This window comes from Macaca thibetana, chromosome 1, assembly GCF_024542745.1.
Source record: "Macaca thibetana thibetana isolate TM-01 chromosome 1, ASM2454274v1, whole genome shotgun sequence".
Lineage (NCBI taxonomy): Eukaryota > Metazoa > Chordata > Mammalia > Primates > Cercopithecidae > Macaca > Macaca thibetana.
In genome coordinates, this window is record NC_065578.1 from 38,744,235 (window position 1) to 38,764,604 (window position 20,370).

The 20,370-nt window shown below is 51.6% G+C and overlaps 4 protein-coding genes across 6 annotated transcripts in view; 2 read left to right on the forward strand and 2 right to left on the reverse strand.

Annotated features, from left to right (window-relative positions):
- Positions 1-20,370, forward strand: part of PPIE (peptidylprolyl isomerase E) — a 248,219-nt gene that overhangs the window by 168,472 nt on the left and 59,377 nt on the right. The gene's annotated exons all lie outside the window — the stretch shown is intronic.
- NT5C1A (5'-nucleotidase, cytosolic IA) overlaps positions 1-20,370 on the reverse strand; it is a 569,993-nt gene that overhangs the window by 25,531 nt on the left and 524,092 nt on the right. The window lies entirely within an intron of this gene.
- Positions 2,076-14,763, reverse strand: HPCAL4 (hippocalcin like 4). 3 transcript variants are annotated; one of them, XM_050800273.1, is made up of 5 exons: positions 14,534-14,699; positions 9,251-9,372; positions 7,948-8,117; positions 7,464-7,679; positions 2,076-6,158 (listed from the first exon to the last, which is right to left on the reverse strand). In XM_050800273.1, exons 3-5 carry the CDS (start codon positions 8,107-8,109, stop codon positions 5,961-5,963), a joined length of 576 nt encoding a protein of 191 aa, XP_050656230.1. In that variant the 5' UTR covers positions 8,110-8,117; positions 9,251-9,372; positions 14,534-14,699; the 3' UTR covers positions 2,076-5,960. The 3 variants fall into 3 exon arrangements, with proteins under 3 accessions (XP_050656230.1, XP_050656237.1, XP_050656241.1); XM_050800280.1 differs by lacking the exon at positions 9,251-9,372 and having other exon boundaries at positions 14,534-14,708; XM_050800284.1 differs by lacking the exons at positions 2,076-6,158; positions 7,464-7,679; positions 7,948-8,117; positions 9,251-9,372 and adding an exon at positions 12,816-14,398 and having other exon boundaries at positions 14,534-14,763.
- Positions 6,286-20,370, forward strand: part of CAP1 (cyclase associated actin cytoskeleton regulatory protein 1) — a 381,786-nt gene continuing 367,701 nt past the window's right edge. Inside the window, exon 1 of the mRNA XM_050799218.1 lies at positions 6,286-6,289. The gene's annotated coding sequence lies outside the window, so the exon portion shown is untranslated. The remainder of the gene's footprint in view (positions 6,290-20,370) is intronic.

The window sequence follows — 20,370 nt, forward strand, 5'->3', positions numbered from 1 at the left end:
GTGAGGGACTGTGTACATGTGAAGGGCCAATTGTTAGAGAGTTGGGAGGGCTTCACAGAGGAGGAGATAAATGAGACAGGGGAATGGGTGACCCAGGGAGGAGCAATAGCTTGTGCACAGCACAAAAGCATAAGAGACCCTTTAGGAAATGGGGGCCACTCAGAATGGCTTAGTGCAGGGTGCAGGATGGAAAAGTGAGAGGAAGAAAAAGCCTTCTGAGATCTATTGGTGCCAGATCATGCGGGACCTGAAGGGATATTTAAGGAGCAAATCACACAGAGGGGCAAGGGGAGCCTTTGAAGAGCTGACATGGTTAGATTTGTGCTTTAGGAAGGTCACTGTGGCTTCTTAGTGGCAGCTAGATGGGGCAGAGGGCAAGGCTGAAAGTAGGAAGTGGACTAATTTGGTTGGATTAGAGATTATGGGGACCTGAGTGGGTAGGTTTTGGGAGAAGGCAACAGAGGACCTGCATGCCCAAAGTAGACGGGGGACAGGACTTCCCATCCCCCAGCATGGCCTCAGCTGGGAATAGCAGCCCCAAGTTCTCAGGCTTCTGAGTCACCTCCTTAGTTAGGTTCATGGTTGCCCCGAGGCCAGGTCAGCCTCCTTCCTCTGTGCTAATTGCTTCCTGCCAAGGGAGCTGGCCACCTCCAAGCGTCCTTGAGGCAACCCTTGTAGAAGCAATTGAACATTTCAGGAGAAGGCAGGCAGCTCCAGCCACTACTGCCCCCAACTCTCTGCAGGGAACAGTGCTTCTTGGGCTGTCAGGGGACATTCTGAGAGGAACACTTCACCACCAACTCCCACCCCAACCCTTGACCATATTTCAGGTCAACGTGGAACAGTTTACACACTGTGCAATGACCTGGGATCAGCAGGAGAGGCAGGAGCTGAAACGCAGGCTGTGCTCCTCTTGCGAAGCCGTGCACCCTAATATGACAGGGCTGTATTCACCAGGAGGAAGGGCGATATTTTCCTAATTAGCCCAAAGGCTCTATCCACTGCCCAGCTGCATACTTACGGGACTGCTTCCACTCAGAGGGGTGTCTTTTCCTAAGTCATACAAACGGCGCCATTTGGATGAATTGTAACCCTGGCTCTTGGCCTTTCTTTCCACTGGCCACTGTCCTCTCATTTGGGCTCTTGTGAGGCCTTTCACTGGGCAGACAGGGAAACTGAGTCCCAATGTCTGCTGCCATTAGCTTCCTTCTGAGGGAATTGCTCAAAGGTCCCACATATCAGTGTCCAGTCTGGCCACAGATGGTTGGACCAAGGGAGGACACTTGACCTAAGGGATCCTGCCAAAAGGGAAGCCAAACCAATCAGATCCTTTTGCTTGTGAACTGGAACTAAGAGGCACAGAGCGGAGTTGTCAGTCACTGGTCAGTCGTGATACCGAGTTGGAGATTCAGCCACTTGTGCAACAAAACCAAAGAAGTCTGAAGAGAAGCCCAGGAAAAGAGCACGGATGCAAATACTGTCCAGGACATGAGAGCCTGCAAGACCCAGAGATGGTAAGGAAGATGCCCAGTTGCCAGTTCCAGTTCTCTTGAGGTTCAGCCATTCTTTTTTTGTTTGTTTTTGAAACGGAGTCTCGATCTGTCACCAGGCTGGACAGCAGTGGCGCAATCTTGGCTCACTGCAACCTCCGCCTCCTGGGTTCAAGTGATTCTCCTGCCTCAGTCTCCTGAGTAGTTGGGACTACAGGCATGCGCCACCATGCCCAGCTAATTTTTGTATTTTTAGTAGAGATGGGGTTTCACCATGTTGGCCAGGATGGTCTCCATCTCAACCTTGTGATCCACCCACCTTGGCCTCCCAAAGTGCTGGGATTACACGTGTGAGCCACACCGCACCCAGCCTGAGGTTCAGCCATTCTTGATTTTCCATCTTCTGAGTCCCTTATAATCTGTTCCCCCATTTCTTTGAACTAGCTTAAGTGAGTCTCATGCCATGTTCCCAGAGTCCTTGCTAGAACAAGGACCTTGGCCCTTCACTAAGTGAGCCTCCCCAGCCTCTTCTCTTACTCCCCACCCCAATCCTGTCCCAGTTTAGGGAAGAGCAGGAGCCCTCAGCACAGTCGCACCTTTTATTCACTGTCAGTAGGAAAAGAAACACACCACACAGCACAGGGTTGAGCAGTGAGGGCAGTCACTGAGGGCACAGCCAGAAGCAGCACATCTGGAGGGGATAGGGGGCTACACTGGAACTAGGCCCCTTCCCCTGCCACCCAGACCCCCCGTTCCCCAAGCCTCCTCTCGACTGCTGCTTAGAAGGCACTGGGCCCGACTGGCCTCCACCAAGCAGGAAGGGCTATATACCCTGGCAGGCCCAGTCCTGCCCCCACACTCTGGCAAAGGTAAAAAGAAAACCCCAAAAATTTCAGAAAGAAAATTCCATATTTTTCTGAGACTTTTTAATTGCAAGGTTTGAATTATTTCTTTTTTCAAGAATGATGAATAAAACATGTAAGAAATTCTTGACCCCACAGTGATCTCTAAAGTCAGCTCAAAGCCTCACCCAGGGTGGATCTTCAGGAAATATTTGTTGCTTCAATACATTTTTATGTAAAAAATATTTACAGTGTCAGCTTACTACCCTGCCTAGAGACCCCAGCTTCTTCTCTTTCTTTTCTTTCCCCCATCCCACGCCATTCCTTCTCTCTCTGCAGCAAGGCAAATTTCTACCTCTAGAGACTCTGTCATTGTCAGGAAAGGATTTAGTGCCTTTACTTATGAACTAGCTTTTTCTTAACTTTTGATGTAAAGGTAAGTTAAATAATCCTGACTACAGCTGAAAGGACTAAAGTGGCCATCTGAAGTAGCCTTTGCTGATAATTTTTAGAGATAAGAAATAAGATGCTCATCAATTAGCCCAAAAGGATGAACGAGGGTAGAGTATGTGAGAAGGCAGATTCTGGGACCTTGCAATTCACAGAGTTGTTGCAAGAAGATTGGAATTTCAAAGGAGAGTTTGGATATACCAATGTTTTGATTGTCTGTATACTTTTGTGTCTGTGCAAGTCATACATAAATCTCTGCTAGCCTTGTGCTTTGTGGCAAGTCTCTCTCAGCTGGTGCAGGGACGGGAGACCTGTGTCTCTTCTCAAGGCAGGGCCAGTGCTCTACCACAGTGCTCCTGAGCACACAGTCCCTGGGACACCCAGGAGTATGTGGGAGCAAGACCTGGCCCACCTGTGGTTCCTCCCATCAGCGAGATGGTGGTCCCAGTTCCTGGCCTGGCATTGTGTGTTCACACTGCTGGGCTGTCTGAGAATACTGGGCCTGACCAGCAAAAATCACCCATGTGTATGTGTGTCCAGAAGCCTGGAGTAATCAAATATGCCTTCATGGGTAGGATTTGCCGACCAGCTTGGAAAAAACAAAAACAATTCTCTTAGGGAAGATGATGGTGGGTAAAGACAATGCAGGATGCTTCGAGGGTTCTGACTCAGAGGCCTCCCAGGATAGCACTGAGCTGTTAGCACAGCTGCCAGAGGCAGAACACAGGATGCTTGAAAATGTGGGGACTTCAAACAAGCTCCTTTTTTTTTTTTTTTTTTGGAAGACCACAATCTCAGAAACTTCTTAGCAGGAGGCCTATAAAGGATGAAAATCAATGTAGCTTTCCCTGCTGTCAACTTCTGCACAGCTCAGTCACAGAAATGGACAGAGAAGAGACTCTGAAAAGAAGAAATCCTCTTAGAGCCTTGGGTTCAAGTCTTAGCACTGTGTCACCTCCTGACTATGTGATCTTGCACAAGGGACGCTTCCTCTCCGAATCTCAGCTTCCAAGTCTAGAGAAAAGAAATGAAAATCCCCACCTCCATGGGCTATGAGTATAGAATGAGATGGGGCACATGGCAAGCCTTTGAAAGCCAGGATATTCTGTGTAGTTGTGAATTAGGCTAGATTCAACGTTTGCAGGGAAGGAACCTCAGTGAAAAGCTTTCCACCAGAAGATTTAGGTCACAGCTGAGCCAGGTTGGTGAGCATCTGCGTGTCTGTGATGCTGACTGACCGCACAAGACACACCCAATAGCCAGCTCCTAGGAGCAAAGCAACATCCTTGAGGCATTGCTGGATAAACAACTGCTAGTTCCTGCCTGAGGATGTTAATTCCCCAGCCTCACCGTATGACTGGTCATGAGCAAGAGGATAGAAAACGGGTGGCAACCCAGTGGCCTTGCTACCTCCAAGGGCCCAGTAGAGCTTGGGACCAAAGTCTATTGATCAGCATCCCCCAGAGTTTTCACCTGCAGAGAAGCAGGACAGGTGAGCACTCAGGAGTGAGGAGCATGCTGCATCTCTTTCCTGCAGATGCAATTCCCCCACCCCGGGCTCAGCAATCATTTCCTACTCTTACCCTGGGCTGACAGCACCTGTGTACTAGACTGTTTTCACCAGCAGTTCAAGAGGAAATCAACTGTCACTGCACGTCAAAGCTAATTTCTGATCACAAGTACAGGAGAAAGTCAAGTGAAAGACCTGATGAAGAAGCAAGATTAATTTTTCTGGCAGTCGAAGCATGCAGCTGTATAGCTCATGGATCCAAAATTGGAAAGCAGGCATTGGAAAGCAGAGCCAGCGCACTTGGAAGATGATGAACTACCTGGCAGATCTAAGATTTGGGGTTAGAAAAAGCCTTTCGAACGGAGCATGCCTGGCACATTTTTAGGCATTTGGTCCATAAATTCTGTCTGGGTGCCTAAACAGTGGCCAGGTGAGCCTTTTCTTCGAGCTCCTTCTGATTCTGTGGCAGTGAAGGAACAAGTCCAGTTCTGAAACTAAACCAAATTCAGAAACGAACTACCAAGATTCGGGATATACACTTGTCTCACTCTTTGCAAACCTTGTTTTTTCCTGTCTCTGAAGTCAGCATCCAACCTGAGTAAGTATGTAATAGAAAGTTGCTTGTCGAATTGAAAAAGGTAATAAAAAGGAAGAGCTGAAGCAGCAAAAACTGCTGAGCGTGGCAGCTCAGGACTTAGTCTGAAAAAGTGTTATCTGGTAAATTTCATGGTCTTTTCTCCCTTTTTTCTCAGTTTTTTTCCCCTTAAAAATTAATATTTTCTCTATTCATTTAATCATTTTATAAGAAACCAAGTAATATAGAGTATATTTTAACCTCCTGAAATAATAAAATGACTGTAGCTCCTTTAAAGGGTACTAAAAAAATAAGTATTACATAAATTTCATTTTTCTTAAAACTTTCACTCACGTGGCTCAACTTCCAAATGCTTTTCATTTCGTCCTTCTGCAGCTTTGTGTGGAGCTGAGCTGGAAGATGAAATAGCTCCTCCCAGACTAACCAGCTTTCCAGCACCCTCTGCTCAGCTGAGACCCTGACAGCTGGAAGTTTGCCTCACAACCCTATGAGCTTCCAGAGGGCACAAGATGTGTCTTGTAAACGACCATATCCTTAGCACTGAACAGGTGCTCAATAATCACTAGCTGAAGAAAGGACTGAATGAACGCTCCAAAGGCTGGGGCTGGAAGGGCCAGGTAGAGTAGAAGGAATGGGGAAGAGACCACCTTTATGGGATCTGGAGCCTCAGGAGTGGACAGACCCAATTTGGCCCTGTGACAGGCCGGTGGGACCACATTATATAATGCATAATCCCAGGATCAAGAGAATTTTGAACCAGAACCCCAAGCCCCCAACTCCTTAACCTCAGCTCCTGGGGCAAAAGCCAACTCCCCTATGCCCAATGGACGCTGGTTCTGTGCCAAGTGTGAGGTGGGGCTAGAAGACAGGATACCGGAGGACCTGTCTCTTTTGCAGGGTAAGGTGGTCCCTCAGGGATCTTGATGGAGGGGAGGAGGGGCTTGGGCAGAGGACTGGGTGGGCCAGAGAGGGGGGCTGGAGTGTCCCTCCTCCTGGGAGGCCAGCCAGAAAGGTCATCAGGTTGGGAGGTGGCCATGCTCCTTCTGGCCAGGGACCCTGCCCCTCACCAGCTTCTACTTCTGCATGTCACACTGCAGCAGCAACACAATGGATGGGTCACTCTTGGCTGCCTCCTTGAACTCCTCCAGTGTAATCTGGTCGTCCTTATCCTGGTCCATCTTCTTGAAGATCTTGTCCACACGCTGCTGGGGCGTGAGCCCGTCCTGGTTCATGCGCATCATGATCACGGTGCCCACCATCTTGTAGATCGCCTGGTGAGGGAAGGAGGAGGGAGGTGTGAACACCCACAAGGGGCCCTGAGAAGGGGGGAGGTGCAAACACCTACAAGGGGCCCTGAGAAGCAGGGGGTGAAGGAAAGGGATCTGGCAAGAACATTGGGGGGTGGTTAGGATACTGGAAGGTATATGTGGTCATTAAGACTGGATATGGATATTTAATGAGCAACTCTTTTTTCTTTTCTTTTCTTTTTCCTTTTTTTTTTTTTTTTTTTTTTTTTGACAGAGTTTCGATCTTGTTGCCCAGGCTGGAGTGCAATGGCATGATCTCGGTTCACCACAACCTCTGCCTCCCGGGTTCAAGCGATTCTCCTGCCTCAGCCTCCCGAGTAGCTGGGATTACAGGAGCGCACCAACACGTCCGGCTAATTTTTGTATTTTTAGTACAGATGGAGTTTCACCACGTTGACCAGGTTGGTCTCAAACTCATGACCTCAGGTAATCCACCGGCCTTAGCCTCCCAAAGTGCTAGGACTACAGGAGTGAGCCACCGCACCCAGCCCTCAACTCATTTTTTATTTAGACTAAATAATATTTATGTAGATGAAACATGCCAGAAACCCAACTTCATGGAAGTTTCCTAACTAGGAGACCTGACTGATGGGGCTTCTGGCTCCCCGTATGACCACCTTCCTGTCACTCTCTCCCTTTCGTGGCTCTCCCACCACCGGGCCTCCTGGCCCCTCCTTGAACGCTGCAGAGAAAGGCCGACCTGCCTTAATTGCCCTTCAGCATGGAACGCTCTCCCCCAGGCATCTAGCAGTAACGGCCTCACCCCGTTCAGGCTGCTGCTAACTTTCCACCTTTTACAAAGTCACTTCTCCATCACGCTCTCTCCCCGCACTTTGCTGAATGTATCTTCCTCATAGCACCTAAGGCCTGACCCCGCATGTCTTCCTTCATTTATTTTTAAAAAAATTTCTTACTAGAAGGAATGCCCCATGAAAGCAGGAACTGGCAGGCCCTCAATCCCTGCCTGTTGACAGAATGAGTTAAAAACATCTGCTATGAGGTCAGACTCCCTGGATTGGTTTCAGGAACCACCACCCGCGACCGTTTCCTCCTCTGCCAAATGGGGTTTGGGACAGTAACCACCACCCCCCGTCGAGTGTCGGGTAAAGCATTTAGCCCGGGCCTGTGGTCCGCCGCGGGGTGGTAGGAGGCTGGATCGCAGGCTTGGAAGCAGCTGGAAAGCCCCGAGGACCGAGAGCAGCGCGGAGGCAGGGGCGGAGGCGGCGAAGCGCTGGCCTCGGGGATAGCAGCGCCCACGCGGCCCCGCACCTCGATGATCTCCAGCATCTCCAGGCGCGTGATGCGCCCGTCGCCGTCCAGGTCGTACATCTCAAAGGCCCAGTTGAGCTTCTGCTCGAAGCTGCCGCGGGAGGTGACCGACAGGGCGCAGATGAACTCCCGGAAGTCGATGGTGCCGTCGCCGTTCTTGTCGAAGGTGCGGAAAGCGTGCTGCGCGAACTTGGAGGCGTCGCCGTAGGGGAAGAACTGAGGGGAGTGCGGCGGGTTAGGGCGCAGCAACAGCTCCGCCCAGCCCGCCGCCACCCCAGGGAACCTCCCCTGCACCCCGGGTGCCTCGCCTCCCCCCACCCCGGGTGCCTCACCTCCCCCGCACCCCAGGTGCCTCGCCTCCCCTCCCACCCTGGTTGCCTCGCCTCCTCCCACCCCGGGTGCCTCGCCTGCGCTCACCCCAGGGTGCCCTGCCTCTCCCACCCCGGGTACCTGGTTCCCGCCACCCCAGGTTCCGGCCGCCCACCTTGATGTAGAGCTGCTGGAACTCCTCCAGGTTGAGGATGCCGCTGGGGCAGTCCTTCAGAAAGCCCTTGTACCACTGCTTCAGCTCCTGCTCGCTGAACTCAGTGTTCTGAACCAGGTCCTCCAGCACCTCGGGGGCCAGCTTGCTGTTGGTCTTCCCCATGGCGGGGACTGCGGGACAGAGGGCTTCCTCCGACTGGGTCCAGGGCAAGGCCCTGCCTCAGCCACAGCTGCCCCCTCCCCTGCCACACACAGGGTGGGGCTGCAGGTTCCTTCCCCTCGTGACACTCCCCCATAATTGGGCCTTCTCTCCTCTCACAACACCTGCATTCAGGCAGGTTTCCTCTCTTGGTCCCCCGGGTCTCCCGCCTTCCAGGTCTCAGTTCTCCTTCTCACTAACCGTGCAGCACTCCACAGTCTTCATCCTCTCCCCTCCGGCTCACACCTTCCATGGCTCCCATGCCCACAGACTAAGACCTTGACTCCTCTCCTTGCCATTTTGGGCTTTCTGCAGTCAGCCCCCACCCTCCTTGGCAGGCTTCTGTCCTGAGAAGGGACCTGAGGCAGGTTCCTTGTGTGTCCCCCTGGCACTGTCTCCCAATTTCTACCTCAAGACTTTCTTGGGCCACCCCAGTAGGGAGCTTCTCTCCCTCTTTTCTCTGTACAAGTAGAAATCCTCTACTGACATTTGGCTTCTCATTAATCCATTCATTCCCTGAGCATTTATTGAGACTGACTGTGTGCTAGGCCCTGTGCCAGTGATGGAGATGAAGCAGACATGAGCCAACCTTCAATAACTTGTAACTGGGTCAAAGAGGCAGATGGTTGGTTACAAAGGACCTCCAACCCATGCCAAGAAATTTGGAGGGAACAGACGCTCCTGGAATTTTTTAAAGCAAGGACTGGGAAGATTGCATTCATTCCACAATATTTACAGAATGCTTATGATATGCCCAGTCTTGAACGAGTCACTGGGGACCCAAGAAAAGGTATATGTTTTAGAATTTCTCCAGGCCGGGCACCGTATTTCATGCCTGTAATCCCAGTACTTTGGGAGGCTGAGATGAGAGGACAGCTTGAGGCCAGGAGTTTGAGACCAGTCTAGGCAATATAGTGAGACCTAGTCTCCACAAAAAATTTAAAAATTTGGCCAGGCGCGGTGGCTCATGCCTGTAATCCCAGCACTTTGGGAAGCCGAGGCGGGCAGATCACGAGGTCAGGAGATCAACTCCATCCTGGCTAACACAGTGAAACCCTGTCTTTACTAAAAATACAAAACATTAGCCAGGCTTGGTGGCAGGCACCTGTAGTCCCAGCTACTCGGGAGGCTGAGGCAGGAGAATGGCGTGAACCCTGGAGGTGGAGCTTGCCGTGAGCGGAGATCGCACCACTGCACTCCAGCCTGGGTGACAGAGCGAGACTCTGTCTAAAAAAAAAGAAAAAAATTTGCTGAGTGTGGTGGTGCATGCCTTATAGTCCCAGCTACTTGGGAGGCTAAGGTGGGAGGATCACTTGAGCCTGGGAGGCAGGGGTTGCAGTGAGCTGAGATGGCACCACTGTACTACAGCCTGGGCGATAAAGAAAGGCCCTGTCTCAAAAAAGAAAAAAAAAAAAAGAATTTTCCTTTGGCCACAGCATGCAAGATGACCTTTGGTGGAGGCAGGTAGGTAGAGCAGGGAGGGGCCTGCTACACAGTTCAGGTGAGAGACAGTGCTGCCAGAGTAAGGGTCGTGGAGAGACGTGGATGGGCTGAGACATTAAGAAGGGCACTGGCAGGACTTTACAATTGATTGGATGTGGGAGTAAGAGGAACAGAGGAGTTGAGGCAGAGCCTCAGATTTGAGGCTCGGTGGATAGAAGTGTTGTTGCTGGGAAGCAGGTTTGGGAAGGATCAAGAGTTACTTCCCAGTGGGAATGTGAGCCCATATGTGGGCTGTATCAGGGGAAGTGTTTGAAGAGGTACGGGCCCTCCTCAGGAAGCATGGCCAGACCTTGAAGGCAGAGTGGACCCTCCTGTCTGACCTCCCTGGGAGGAATGCCCTTGCAGAGTCTGGGTTTTCCAGGACATGGCTTGGGAGGTGCCTCTGACCTGCCTAGAGTCTCTTTGGAAGAGGGTCAGTCTTCCACCCCAGGGTAGCCTGTCCTCAAGATACTCTGGAAGAGGAAGCCCTTGAGCTGAGAGAAGATACTTATGAAAATTCCACTCCCATAGCCTGATGTCTGCCAGTGGGCTTCTAATTATTACTGCTGGGAAAACACTAAACAGCAAATCTGAGGTTGGTCCATTCCTTCCCACTCCCCTTTGCTGGGCTGACCTCAGGCTAGTTACAGATCATCTCTGGGCCTCAGATTCCTCCACTGGGCCCTAAGGAAGACCAAGGAGCAGTGCAGGTAGCAACATCCTTCCCCACTCCCACAGGATGAGGAATTGTATGCCCTCAGGAAAAGCCAGGGAGGGGGAGCATGCCATCTTCAGGAACCTGAGGCTGTGCGGAAAATGGCTACACTGAGGCCAGAGGCAAGGATGCCTCTGGAACACCCATGTGCAAAAGAAAGCAGGCCCCATCAGGCCCCATCCCTCTCCCAAATCCAAAGGACTCTGAAGGCTCAAGGTATAGTCAAGGAAGCTGGAGAAGCCAGAGGCAGAGGTGTCTGATGGGGGGAGGCAGAGCCTCTCCCTCTGTCTTCCGTAGGATGTGCTTGAGAGTCTGCATGAGGGGCTGGGTCTGTGTGTGGGAGCATGTCAATGTCTGAGGCTGCAAATCTGTCAGAGTGCACACGTCTCTCTGTGTGTGTCACAGTGTCTGTGTGGCTCTCACCTTATACCCCTTTTCTCCTCCCTGCTCTGTGCTGCCTTCTCCACAATTCTCTGTCTCCTGGGGTCCTCCCTGTTCCCTGTTCTTATTGGGTCTCAGACCCAGACTATGCCTCCTCTTTTATTTCTTCTCATTCCCTCTAGATCATCAGAAGGTCAAAGCTGAGCCTGGGCAAGATAATGAAACCCCGTTTCTACATAAAATTTAAAAATTAACCAGACATGGTGGCATGTGCCTGTAGTCCCAGCTGCTCAGAGGCTGAGATGGGAAGATCACTTGAGCCCAGGAGGTTGAGGCTGCAGTGAGCTGTGATCAAGCCACTGCACTCCAACCTGGGCAACACAGCAAGACCCTGTCTCAAAAAATAAATAAATAAATAAATAAATACGAAATTAAGAAAAGAAGGTCAAAATTGGCAGTGCCCTTTAAGACCATCCCCTTATTTCAGTGAAAATAGAAATTGAGAGAGAGGAGAAGACTGGCTCAGGGTTACATAGCAGGTCAGTGGGAGGGCCCAGATGAGCACTCAGGCTGAATCCGTGCCACCTGCCTGGGCCACCGTCTCCAAATCATGGCTATTCTTGTTCAGCACAGACCTTTTCCACCCACATCTGCCCTCTGGGAAAATCAGAGCTCTGATCTCCCTTTTGGCCCCAGTGGAAACATCTGGGGCCACAATCTCTGATACCCAGGAGATAGTCACCCCTAGGGGTGCCCACCAGCACCTCTGAGCCAGCAAGTCTACAGCCAGACTCGCTCCCAACCAGAGATGGTCAGACTGTCTCTGTTGCCCCTTCCTTCTCTCCCTCATCCCTGGGGTATGGGGAACACAATCTTAGCTACCTTCATTTTTTCTCTTCCCTTTGCCCTAGGTCTAACTTGCCATCAAGTCCTGTTATCTCTTATTTTGAAATGCTCTTGGTACCTTCATTATGTCCATAGCCAGTGACACAGCCGAGGGGCTGAAGTCAAACTATGCTCTTGCCCATGGGGCTTCCCTGCCTGGCAGGAAGTGCCTTTCTTTTGATTCCTCTGTTAGGAGGGAATGGCTTTTTCCCCCCAAAAGGTACAATATAAGCTAGAAGTAGCCATGCCCATGGGTCCCCTGAAACTCCAGAATCCTCTAGAATCTGGTCTCAAAGTGCCCACCTATCTAGCCTCAGCTCTCATTGCTTACCTCACCACCAAATACTCCTCTCAAGCCAGCCTTCTCACAGCCAGACACGCCTCACCTCTTTGCTAAGCTATTTTCCTCTCCCCTAATATCCTTTCTTCTCTTCTGGGCTATAATCAGTCTTCAGGGCCTGGTTGAAGCCTGCTTCCTTATGATCAGCCTTTTCCAGTCTGGACAGTGGAGAGTCAGCAGCCTGGGCTGAGCACTTTGGGCATGAGTCAGTCCCCCACAAGCATGTAGACTTCAGAGCTCTCTGACCCTCACCTGGTGCTGTAGAATCCCAGGATGCAGTCTGACTTGAGACAGGTCTTTGCATCAAACCCCTGTCTGAGTCAGAAAAAAAGCTCTCCAGACCTTTTTGCTCAATGGCAAGGAGTTGATCCCCTCCAATATGCCCCAGTCCACTTTTGAGCAGGTTGAAGGGTGAGAAAAGTTTATTTTTCCCATGGGGGAAATAAAAGTGCTTTTCCCTATGCACTCACTTCTCTCAGTGAGTGCTTAGTCCTCACTGGATCTGGGACCCATAAGAGCAGGGGGTTTTCTCTCTTATAGCTCCCCTACCCTGGTTCCCACCCTGCCTTCTGTGCCTACACAGAACTGCCCTGCGGAGACATAGTGGCAATGCCTAGGACACAGTGATGTTCAATGAATGTCTCTTGGTGGATTACATAAGAGGAGCAGAAACCCCTTCTTCCTCCCTGGATCTATGTCAGGCTGTTTTGTTTATCTGCGTTCTTCTGCTCTCACACCCACTTCAGAGACAATGGAACCCAGACCTAGGGAAAGGAAGGGTTCACCCAAGGTCAACTATAGCCCATCAGCAGCAAAGTGAAGGCCAGAACCCAGCTGGGGACAATGCTCTGCTGGAGCTGTGGCCCTGCTGAACCTGGGCAGGCTCCTCTGCTTACCTCTTGAGGGCTATCCTCCAGCTGTGAAGGAGCTGAGACTGCCCCATACACAAAACCACTGCCCCAGCATGCCCAGAGGGTTCTTCAAGAGGGCTAAGGGCTGTGGGACTTGAATGGAGAGGTGGCTGAGGCTTTGAATGGGAGGGACTGAAGGAAGCAATAATCCCACACCCTCACCCAGCTTCAGAGGAGCGGGTGCTGAGGCGGTTGCCATAGTGACAGTAGCTCCCTGGTCAGGAGATTTTCTCTTTCCTCTCCTCCCTTTGCTCTTCCCCAAGCAGCAGCAATAGCAGCAGCAACCAGGTCTTTTCCCTCTCCTTCTTAATGAGAGGCGGGGGATGACAAACAAAGAGTAAGCCCTGATGGTCACCTTCAATTTGGAGCTGTCCATGTCAGGATGGGCTAGTGGTCTAGGAGGGACTCCTAATAGAAGGGGCCTAGAGAGTGTGTAGGAGGAGGTAGCCTGTACCTAGGCTTAGGTAAGAAAGAATGTGCCTTCAGTGAGTTCTAAACCAACCCCGCCCCCCTCAGGCCTCCTCTCTTTAATGTCCTCTTGGTTCAGGGTTCTGTTTTTCCATAATCAGCCATAGAACCAGGGTGTCTTAGTACCAGAAGGCTGTTCAAGTTCATCTCACCCAGTCTACCCTCTCTCTTATACCCCTCCCCATTTTCATGAAGGATCAGAGAGGGAAGTGACTTGGCCAAAGTCAAACTTTGGCTGTGCAAGATTTGAACCCAGCTCATCTGCCCTCCAGGTACAGTCCACTTTAGGGCCAGGAGCAACACAGCCCACATGGCACTTTGGCAGGGTCCCCACGGAGCAGCAGGAAGATGGAGAGAGGGAGCAAATAGTCATACAAATTAGAGAGATATTTGACAGGCAGAATGAGAGGACTTGGTGCCTGGCTGTGAGCGGGGAGGGAGGAGGTATGGAGGTTGGGGCCTTGGCAGCAACTGGACTGACAGGGCATGGGTGGTCTGCTGGGCGTGGTGTCCTTGGTTCATCCTCCCGCCAGCATGAGAGTTGCCAAATATGGGGCCTCTGCCTAGCACTGGGGGCCACTGAGGAGGGCTGTCGAGACTGTCTGTGAGGAGAAAAACTGGGGAAGGGGCATTGTCCCTCCCTCAGGTATGCTGTGGTCTCTGTCAGCTTGAGGGGTGGTAAGTGGGGACAGTGTCTGGGGACAAGGAGAAGGCAGCGCTCTGTGGAGGGGGAGGCTGTCTTTGGGGGCAGGGGCTCCCTGATGAAAAGTGGCTAGGGGCTATCTGTGGAGGTGGGAGTTTGCCATGGGGCTGGACAGACAACCCATATCCAAACAGAAGGGAGGGTGACCAGCGCCTGGAGCTAGCACCAGCGCCACCACACCCCCAGATGTATGTGTGTGCATCTGTGTGCGTGTGTGTGTGCACGCGTCTATGTTGGGGGCCAGAGCAATGGTTGTTCTCACCTGAGCTGGGGATAAGGAGGCAGCTCTGCCTCCTCCTCTGCACCCATGGGCCTGGACTGAGGTGGGCGGTCTCCTGCCCAGGGGTGGGTTCTTCAGTTGCTGCCGCCTAAGGCGGAACCACAGGTCGGGGAGTTGAATCAGGGCAGGACATGAGGATGGGAAGGGAGAGTGGAGGGGGAGGGGGTCAGGGCCTCCACCGGGTGGGGTTGTTGCCTTGAGGATCCGGTCCCACTCGCATTACCTGAGGCCGCTCGCCGGGTCGCTGGATGGCTCCGAGCTTCGGCGGGCCGCGGGGACCGAGACTGGCTCCCGGGCCGGCAGCTGTGCTCTCCGAGGTCCGCGCCGGAGCCGCCTCCCAGATCTTGTATCACTATGTGCCTCCCGAAGGCGACACGTTTTGCATAAGCCCCGCCCCATCCCGGGCAGGTTGCACGGCTATTGGCTCCTCTGGAGCGGAGTGGCAGGCGGGGTTTCAGGTGGGGACCGGGTGGCCAGCGAGGCCCGGCCGCAGGAGCGCGCCCCGCCTGCCCGCGCTGACCTTCCCGGAGTCGCCGGGAAGCGGGAGGGCTGCACCCCCATCTGCACCCCTGCCCTGAGGCTCAGCCCCCGGCTTACAGGTCTGGGGTGAAAAGGGTCGACGATGGAAGTGGATTCTCAAAAACAACCTCACCGTTGCTATGGAAACGGGAGAACCACAGCCGAATCTCTAAGCTTCCTTTCCTGGGCCCCAGTATGGGTGGGGGCGGAAGAGGGGATGAATCACAGATGAGACCCCCCCCTCCATATCCCAGCCGAAATTGGAGGGGGGCAATGAGGAGCTGCGGAGGAGCTGGGTGGGAGAGGGAGGAGGCGGGTGGTCAGCAGTCCACGCCACTGCGTCCCCCCTCCCCACGCACCCACTCCCTTCACGCCGTGGGGCAGAGAAGAGGGTGCTGGGTGCGCGCGAAGAGCTTGGTATGGGTGGCGAAGTCCCCAGACTCTACCTAGCCCCGCGCTAGTCGTGGGTTCCCTCCAGCCACCCCTCCAGCCCTTCATTCCGGTCCCTCCCCAGACGGGCCCTCCTCCTTTCTCACGGACCCCAAAGAGGCCTCTCGCGTTCTCCCCCAGAAGGACCCCTATGCCTACCCATGGATCCTCCATTCCCCACCCTCCCGTCTTCCCGTCCCGTAGACAGAGCCGGTCCCCAGCCGCCGCCAGTCTCCGGCCTCGGATGTTGACACAAACCCGAGGCGGTTTACACTGAGCGGGTCTGGAAGCTTTCAGGGCCCCGGCAACACCTCCTCCCCGCACTCGGGGGTCTCCCCAAAGCCCGGCCCGGCCGCCTGGGCTGCACTGGCGTCTGAGAGCTCCTGACACAAGGCGGTTGGAAGGAACCCTTTTAAGCCAAACTGGGGGCAAAAGGGGAGCAGATATCCCCGGGCTGGGCCACGTGCGGGGAAGGGACTTCTAAGGATCTGTCAAAAGTCGGGGCAGGCGGCTGGGGATTGGCCTAATGGGAGCGCGGACGCTGAAGAGCAGCGGTGAGAGGCGGGGCTTCTGTCCGCGCCGCGAAGGTAGAGGTGGGCGGGGCGGGACGATGGGGGATGGGGTCAGACCTGCCGCGAGCGGGGGCGAGGCTTCTGGAGCTGGTCCCAGAAACGCCTGGGCCAGGCTCGCTGGGGGAGGAACCCGTGGACGTCCCTTTTCTTTAGGAACTGTCTCGTTGCCCCTTGAAACGGTTTTGCTCTACCATTCTCGCGGCTGCGGGCTATGCCTTCTCTCTGAGGCCTTAGCAGGGGGCTGAGGGCTCCAAAGAACCTGCAGCTGAAGGAGGAGGGGCATCCTTGGCACTATGGGTTGGTGACTTCTGAAAGACAGGTGTTTGAAGTTCTAAATCTTTCACTTCCCTGATACCTTCTCAGCTCTGGGTCTTGGGGACCCAGAGATGAGCAAGAACCCCCTTGCTCACAGTTAACCATAACCCAAGGTGTGAAGAAGTGGGGAGAGGCAGCACGGGTTACTAGAAGTGGTATCTGAAACCCTAACACTGACTGACCCAAGTTCACACTGCTAACATTGAGTCTCATTTTTGCCGATGATTCCATTTATGACCATGGGCAAAACCCTTCTCATTCTGGGCCTCCCAGTTTGTGAAATGTGGGAGCTGGCACAGGAGGTCCACAGGAGCAGGGGGAAATTTTCAACTAGGGGGGGTGAAGAAAGACTGTCCCTTGGACAGAAGTATGTGGACATGAATCTGACTGCTCCACTTAGAGTCCTGAGCCCTTTAACAATAGCTAATGTGTATTGAGAGCTAACTTTGTGCCAGGTGCTGTTCTAGCATATTATATGTATTACCCAATTTATTCCCCATAAGAGCTCTGTGAGGCAGGCTTTGTTATTACTCCCACTTAACACATGAGGAAATCGAGGCACAGAGCAGTTAAGTGACCCAAGTTCACATTGCTAGTAAAGAGAGCTCCAGCGCTGGGATTTGAACCCCAGCAGTCTAGCCTCAGAGCCCACACTCCTAATCAGTACACAATACTGCCTCTCCTTATGGTCCTTCAAGTCCTTAAGGGTAAGGAGCTTAGATTGGAATATTTGTTTCTGATTCCCCAAGGTATTACAAAGGCAAAATCCAGCCTCCTGGGAGCAACCCCTCTGTCTCAGGTGAACAAGACATGGGATCCCAGCAGTACAGTAAACTGGAAGTAGTGAAAACAAGAAGGCCTCCTGGGCTGGGCGTGGTGGCTCAAGCCTGTAATCCCAGCACTTTGGGAGGATGAGGCGGGTGGATCACTTGAGGTCAGGAGTTCAAGACCAACCTGGCCAACATGGCAAAACCCTGCCTCCACTAAAAATACAAAAAGAATTAGTTGGGTATCATGGCCCATGCCTGTAATCCCAGCTACTCAGGAGGCTGAGGCGGGAGAATCGCTTGAACCCAGGAAGCAGAGGTTGCGGTGAGCTGAGATCACACCACTGCATTCCAGCCTGGGCGACAGAGTGATACATCAAAAAAAAAAAAAAAAAAAGAAAGAAAGAAAGAAAAGAAAGAAAAGAAAAGAAAAAGAAAAAAGAAAAGAAAGGAAAGAAAAAGAAAAAAGAAAAGAAAAGGAAAGGAAAAGAAAAGAAAAGAGCAGCTCTCCTGAACTGCGAGGGGGCCAGAGTATGGTTTCTCCTGGCCATCCTATCCACCAGGCATGACTACCCACGCTGCCTCACCCATGAATCATCCTGAGACCATGTGACTGTTCCTGAAACTGCCAGTCATAACCCAGTTTCACCTGTTCATCATACTCAACTTTGAAGCCCTGATATTGGACTCTGCCTCTGTCCCCTTCAGTTTGATGTTTAAAGCAATAACAGCTGACATTGACTGAGTTGCTTCACTGTGTACCAGACTCTCTGCCAAGTCCTTTATCTGCATCATCTTGCTTAATCCAGAAGATGACCACTTCCAGGGATGATATTAAAAATATCTAACACTCCATTCAGGCATGAGCATTATCAATCAGAACGGATACTGGCCTTAGTGCTAGATCAAGGTCTTAGTAGCTCTCTGTTCTGCCAAGAGCTAACACTTGGGTTATTGGATCAGTAAGGCAGGCAGGGAGAAGCGAGCATAGCGAGGAGTCAAAGGCTATGGTTGTTTACCAATCAATTTGGAAGTACTTTAATGTTTTAACAACCAGTTTAGCTGTACCAGTGCGTAGGGACTGAATTTCAGCCCTTGTTTCATTACTTTATTTCATGGCAGAGGATGGAGCCTCAGAAAGGTTAGACAACTTGTCCATTGTAACACAGCTCATTAGTCAAAGAGCTAGGATTCCAACCTAGGTCTGACTTCAGAGCCCACACTCCTAACCACTGGCTGACTTGTGTTCCTGAGAAGTGGTAGCATCCAGAATTGAGTTGGGATTTCCACTATTATGAGCCAGAAGAATGTGGTTTAAGTTTTGGGGCTTTGTCATGGCCTTACTGTTCCCAGGCTTGGAGTCTTGGCAAACACCTGTTCCACGTTGGTGAAGGAGCAGGCTCTGCAGAATGAGGAGGCAAGATCAAGCTGCACCGAAGGACAGGGTGGCTGTGCAGGAGGCCCCACAAAGGGGCACGGAGGGAAGTGAGCCCAGCAGGGTTTGGGTGAGGACAGAGGTCTGCAGACAGTGGCCACTTCAATTTGTTTCATTTAAGTGCTAGCATTCCTCGCCTCCTTGGTCCTGAACAGTGCCTTTATGATGGATAGTGCCTTAGTGATTCCCTGGGTTTTCTCTGCCTTGGCTAGTGCAGCTTCATGACAGCTGGAATTCTCCTAGGTCTTAGATAGTTCACTGTCTTCTTTGTGGCTGGGAGAGAGTGAGATCACCAGAGTTGGGTTCCTTCCTTTTACACTATTGGCTAAGCAGGAATTTTTTTTTAAATTTCCAAAATAAGAAATCTCTCTATTATCTGGAAGGAGAAGGAGAAGGAAAAGAAGAAGAAAAGAGAAAGAAAAGAAGAAGGAAGAAAGAAGAAAGAAGACGACAACTACACAAAGAGTGGAAGTTCCCTATAACTCCTTGCATGATAACTCCAGGGGACCTTGTGGTTTTGCCTGTCCTGAATCTGTTCCCTCTTCTATTGGAGAAGCCATATGTATAATGGGTTAAGTGCACAGACTTACAGCCAGGTGCCTGGGTTTGCATCCCACAGTTGTCACTTACTAGCTGTGTGACTGCAGGCACATTGCATTACCTCTCTGTGTGTCTGTCTCTTTATCTGTAAAATAGGGATAATAACAATAGTATTGGCCAGGAGCGGTGGCTCACCCCTGTAATCCCAGCACTTTGGGAAGCCAAGGCAGGTGGATCACCTGAGGTCAGGAGTTTGAGACCAGCCTGGCCAACATGGTGAAACCTTGTCTCTACTAAAAACATACCGGGCCGGGAGCAGTGGCTCGCACCTGTAATACTAGCACTTTGGGAGGCCAAGGCGGGAGGATCACTTGAGGTCAGGAGTTCAAGACCAGCCTGGCCAGTATGGTGAAACCCTGTCTCTACTAAAAATACAAAACTTTAGCCAGGCTTCATCTCAAACAAACAAACAAACAAACAAAAATAACAAAATAAATAAATTAGCAGGGCCTGGTGGCGCACACCTGTAATCCCAGCTACTTGGGAAGCTGAGGCAGGAGAACCCACTTGAACCTGGGAGCCGGAGGTTGCAGTGAGCTGAGATGGCACCACTGCACTCCAGACTGTGTGACAGAGTGAGACTCCATCTCAAAAACAAACAAACAAAAATAGTATTTATTTTATAGGGCTACTCTGAGGATTTAAATGAGTTAATATATGCAAAGTACTTAGCACAGATTTTACTTTGAGGAATTACAGTGTACAGTAATAGTGCCCTATTATGTACAGTTGTGGTGGAAACTATTAGCCCAGGTGTCTTGCTTTCTCTCTCTCTCTCTCTCTCTCTCTCTCTCCCTTCCTCCCAAGCAAATCTGAATCTTGAGTAAAGTGACTCAAGGATGTAGATGGTTAGCACTGCTTTATTCCAGAGCAGTGCCCTGATGACCCTGTCTATTCATTCCTGCTATCTGAATCCCCAGGGGCAACTCTGCTACATTTCCTTTCCAAGATCTGCTTTTTCTGCTTTTCCTTCGAGTCAGTAAGCCATCCCACATCTCTTCCCCAGATTTATGTTTTAAACTTAGATTATCTAGAGGTGATTTATGTTTGATTGCAAGGAACACACATTAATTTGATATATTTCTTTGTCAGTTATGACTTGTTGCAAGGTACAGAAAATCCACCCTATGATAGGTTAGGCAAAAAGAGAATGTAATGGCTTAAGTAAAGAAAAAAAAAAAAAAAAAAAGGGCCGGGCGCGGTGGCTCAAGCCTGTAATCCCAGCACTTTCGGAGGCCGAGACGGGCGGATCACAAGGTCAGGAGATCGAGACCATCCTGGCTAACACGGTGAAACCCCGTCTCTACAAAAAAAAATACAAAAATCTAGCCGGGCGAGGTGGTGGGCACTTGTAGTCCCAGCTACTCGGGAGGCTGAGGCAGGAGAATGGCATAAACCCGGGAGGCGGAGCTTGCAGTGAGCT

Coding starts and splice junctions, on each gene's coding strand:
- HPCAL4 (XM_050800280.1), bottom strand. CDS start 8,109: ATGGGGAAGACCAACAGCAAGCTGGCCCCCGAGGTGCTGGAGGACCTG. Junction 7,680..7,947: donor TCCAGCAGCTCTACATCAAG/GTGGGCGGCCGG, acceptor CACTCCCCTCAG/TTCTTCCCCTACGGCGACGC. Junction 6,159..7,463: donor AGATGCTGGAGATCATCGAG/GTGCGGGGCCGC, acceptor TTCCCTCACCAG/GCGATCTACAAGATGGTGGG.